This window comes from Penaeus chinensis, chromosome 30 (assembly GCF_019202785.1).
Source record: "Penaeus chinensis breed Huanghai No. 1 chromosome 30, ASM1920278v2, whole genome shotgun sequence".
Lineage (NCBI taxonomy): Eukaryota > Metazoa > Arthropoda > Malacostraca > Decapoda > Penaeidae > Penaeus > Penaeus chinensis.
The window spans coordinates 13,280,703-13,285,702 of NC_061848.1; the positions used below are offsets into that span (position 1 = coordinate 13,280,703).

Sequence of the window (5,000 nt, forward strand, 5' to 3'; positions counted from 1 at the left end):
CACACTTGAAGTAATTGGCTGTTTTGTATTACCTTCATATAAGTGTTTTAGTTCGATTTTATTTCATGAATCGCTCGAGGCTCTCTTATTGCACGTGATAACCTTTACACGGACACCGATCATGGAAGTTCAGCTGACCATATGGAGGAGGAAATAGGTGCACATTAGAAACGCGAGTCGCATTCAACGCTTTTCTTTGTGTTTTAGTTCTCTTTTCACCTTTATCTATATCTATCAATAAACACCATCCATCTGTTTATATATCTATGTATCTCTTTTTAAGCGTGTATCCATAATGTATGTTTATATAAAAGTATTTTTGTTGTTTTGGTGTTTATATATTTATATATACATACATATATGTGTGTATGTGTGTGTTTATATATATATATATATATATATATTTATTTATTTATTTGTATATACATATATGTATGTCCAGTTATACAGAAAACTATCGTTAGGAGGGGTGTCGAAACATTCAAAAACGAAAAGAACCTTATGTTACGGAAGGGTTGGTGTTTTGGGGTCTCACTCTGGTTCAATAATGTATCGAATAGTTGTTCCGGAATTCCTATGGAGGATGCACTGTGACATTTTATTCCCGAAAAGGATGGAATATGCCTTGCAAGCCACAGTCCTTCTAGGATACAATAATAATGTGTGACGAGAAACCCTTTTTTTCTGAAGGCACCAACGCTGGGAAATATATATATAGGGTCAACAAAATACCAGACACCGCCCTCTCCCTTACTATTTTCATCTTCCCTTCGCTCGATATTTTGAAGAAATATGTTTGTTTTAATATAAATGAAGCGCTAAAACATTTTCATATATGTCTATTTTTTATCTAATGCAGTGTTATCATTTAAAAGATTTCAACCAGAGAATGTGACTGCCAGGAGTGACCAAGTCACCGCAGGGTTGTCTGGGTGGTAGCACGCAAGTGGTGTCCTGCAGGTGACGGATATCGGTCCTGGCTGATTTACTGGCAGCAGATATTTAGAAATCCTTGAGGAGGGTTTCCTCCCAACACATTGGGCTATGGTGCTTCCTGAAATGGATCCCTTCTACTTATTCAGGACAACAGCCCCATCCATACCAGCCGTGTTGTCCAAGATTGGTTTCGTTAAAACCCCGACATTGCGCTTTGTCACATCCACTCATCTCAACCCAGTTGAAAACGTGTGGGCAGCCATGTCAAAATACATGCATCAAGACCATACTCGTAATCGTGTCGCAGTCGTGAATAATGCCTTGCATTGGGAACGTCTGTGACGTGAGGAAGACGTGCGTTGACAGCCGAGTTAGTGGCGTCTATGTTTCGACGTTTAAACTGTGCTTTGGCAGCAGGGGGTAGGAACACAAAATATTAAACTTGAATGTATTACCAGTAAATTATTTTCCTTGTTTTGATCTTAATGAGATATTTCAATAGTCATTAGGTAATATAATAATAATAAACAAGAAAGCTAATTGATAATATTATACTATATTATAAACCACCTGCGACTTTACAGCCTCTTAACTCGTGATTTACCAAAAATAGTTGGAAAAACAGTTTCCTAGCGTTAACAATTATATTTCAAAATGTTTCGTTGTTTGTGCCAGAATGTTTTGCATAATTTTCTAACGATAGTTTTCTGTGTAGCTGTACGTATGCGTGTGTGTTTATATATATATATATATATATATATATATATATATATATAAAATGTGTGTATACATATATGTATGTATGTATATATATGCATAAATATATATGTATATAAATATATATATATATATATATGTATATCTACATATATATATATATATATATATATATATATATATATATATATATATATATATATAGTATGTACATTTGCACTCCCCCTCTCTCTTTATCTACGTATTTATAGTGTATCCATGTCTTTTTGCGTCTGTCGTGTTTCTCTCTTCCCCCTTAGGCTAAACGATGTGGAATCTGATCATAATTCTGAATCCAAAGAGCTTGTACCAAAGGGAGAAAATGCGAGAGCAAAAGGAAGGGGAGAGAGGATTAAGTTCCGAGAGAAAGAAAAATGACAGTGAAAACGAGACAAAGTTTGGCCTAACATGAGAGACATAAATTTGAGGATTGGCAGACTAAAGCGGATCGAGATGGAAAGCAAAGAAGTAGGGAAAAAAAGAGATTTGTTGTTGGGAAAGCAAGGTGACATCTGCAACCCGCCTCGACAGAAGGGATCAAGGAGCGTCAGGTCCCCTTGCGGTTGTCTCGCTCTGACAGGGGATTGACAGCTTGGCGCCCTCTAGGGTACCCTCGGTGAAGGTTGGCTTCCCCTCGTATCCAGTAAAGTCTTTCGAATAATCAAGGATTGTGTCAGGAAGGAGCGCGTGAGAGGAAGGGACCGGGGCTTCCACCTTCCTCTCTCTGAACTATGAATTTCCTCTTTTTTGGCAGACAGTTTTGGTTTATTATCCTAGCTTTATTAGGCGTGTCACTCCAATCCTCTCACCAGGGGGCTCTCGAAAAGTGCCGGAATAAGGAATCGTCGGGATTAGTGGAAGAGAAGAAGGATTAGGGCGGGGATGATTAAAAGAGTGAAGCTGGTTCAGTACGCTGACTGAGCAAACTATTCAGAAGCGACGCATCTTAAGCGTTTTTTTCTTTTCTCTTCTTTTCTTTTATCTTTATATCAGAGAGAGAACTTTAAAGTCTTTTTTTTTCTAACTTAAGAGACTGACTTTGTTTCAAATAGCAGACGGGAAAACAAAGTATTTCTCGCAGTTCCATTGTTCTTGTCAAGTCGCCTGGCAAGTAAAACAAGACCGCCACTTCCTGTTTGCGAGGAACCTGCAGCCTCTCGAGGAAGGCTCATTGTTATTCCTCTCACCTCGTCAACCGTGAAAAGAGAACTGCTTCCACGATTATGGTCTATATGAGGAGGAGGAGGACGAAGGGGAGGTGGAAGAGGGAAAGAGGGCAGTGAGGGAGGAAGAAGATAACTGCCAATAGGAGGAGGAGGAAGAAGAGGAAGTGGTGAAGGGAGGAGATAGCAGATAGGAGGAGGACGAAGAGGAGGTGGTAAAGGAGGAAGAGAAAGAGGAAAGGGATGACAGCATATGGGAGGAGGACGAAGAGGAGGTGGTGGTGGCGGAGGAGGAAGAGTAAAAAAGGGCAGTGGAAGAAGAGAAGTGTTTCCACGTTTATCGTCAATAGAGTAGAAGAACGAACAGGTGGTGGTGAAGGTGGAAGAGGAGGTAGTAGATGAGAATGAGGAGGAGGACGAGGAAGTAGGAGACGAGAAGAGAAGGAGCAAAAAGAAAATGACTGAGGAAACAAAAGAAGAAAAAAATAAGTAAGATTTCATTATTTTCTTCGGTTAATATTTACTTAATTTTTCGTTATCTGCTTCCATGCCAGACTGTGAGATGAGGATGAAAAAACAGTGCGAATTCCCAACGTTCTCCACAATAATTTCGATAATTGCGGAACTGGAACTTTTGAATGGCTCTTAATGAAGTATTAACAAATCAAGTCATAAAAATGGAATATAATTGTTGCCTAAACTTAATCACGGGTTAACATATTGTAGTTGAAATACCGATATTCATTTTACCCCTAATATTCATAACGTATACCTAAATGTATTTATCTAAAACTGAATCCTGGTTTATAAGGCATTAAGTTTGTGTTAAACGGGTGACTTTCAAATTGTATCACGTGTAATTCGAGAAAAATTACGTCCATAAGTCCGAACGGCTATTATCATTAGCGTTATGATGTAAGAAATGCATATACGTGATGCACATCTTGTTTCCTCCACTCGGAAGGCCTTTGCTAATCTTCTGAACTTGAAACGTGAGAAACATCGATAATTATTAGTAGAATTCTGTTATTTTGATGTTCGTTTTGCATGTTCGTGTTCACCTGTTATTGGTTTGATTACGGACTTGTTTATTTATGCATTTAGTAATCCACAAACATATCCATTTGTTTTCATCCGACTGTTCATTCCTGTTCTGTTCTTGAAGGTCTAAAGGTTTCTTAAGAACATCAGAGGAACATGTGATACCGAGTCAGTCCCCGTCTAGGCATGAGGGCCGTGACTGCTGACCCAGCCCTTCAGCCCTGATCAGCACATGGCAACAATTTTTTTTTCGTGTGCTTATCGCTATATTTTTTGACATTCATGATTATTCTATCTATTCTGTAATGTGTTTTGCACCGTATGGTGTTATTCACGCGGCAGTCCGGTACAAGTAACATTAGGACGAGGTGATGCACGCTACAGATTATAAATTTCGGTGCGTTGTGCGTGAAGAGACAAGTGAAGGCATGACATATTTTTTATTTCTTCTTCTTTTCTACGTGTTTTCATTATCCCTGTGTTTACATATCTGTTTTATCTTCTTTTTTTATCACTTTGTTTCCTATTCTTATTTTCTTATTACCACGTGTATTTCCCTCGCTGTCATATTTAATTACTCTGCGACATCTAAATTTAGGATTGACATATAGTCTGATATATATTTGTCAGTCGCAGCAATGTTGGCAGATGTATATTCCGCGCATCATTTATACACCGGGATGTATTTAGTAATCCACAAACATATCCATTTGTTTTCATCCGACTGTTCATTCCTGTTCTGTTCTTGAAGGTCTAAAGGTTTCTAATGATTATCAGAGGAACATGTGATACCGAGTCAGTCCCCGTCTAGGCATGAGGGCCGTGACTGCTGACCCAGCCCTTCAGCCCTGATCAGCACTTGGCAACATAATTTTTTTCGTGTGCTTATCGCTATATTTTTTGACATTCATGATTATTCTATTTATTCTATAATGTGTTTTGCACCGTATGGTGTTATTCACGCGGCAGTCCGGTACAAGTAACATTAGGACGAGGTGATGCACGTTATAGATTATAAATTTCGGTGCGTTGTGCGTGAAGAGACAAGTGAAGGCATGACATAATATGTTTTTTTCTTTCTTCTTCTTTTCTGCGTTTTCATTT

The 5,000-nt window shown here is 38.5% G+C and overlaps 1 protein-coding gene across 1 annotated transcript in view; it reads left to right on the top strand.

Annotated features, from left to right (window-relative positions):
- Positions 1–1,044: 1,044 nt before the first annotated feature.
- LOC125041248 (replication stress response regulator SDE2-like) overlaps positions 1,045–5,000 on the top strand; it is a 31,719-nt gene continuing 27,763 nt past the window's right edge. Inside the window, exon 1 of the mRNA XM_047636085.1 lies at positions 1,045–1,187. Coding sequence (XP_047492041.1) covers positions 1,045–1,187 — 143 coding nt within the window. The remainder of the gene's footprint in view (positions 1,188–5,000) is intronic.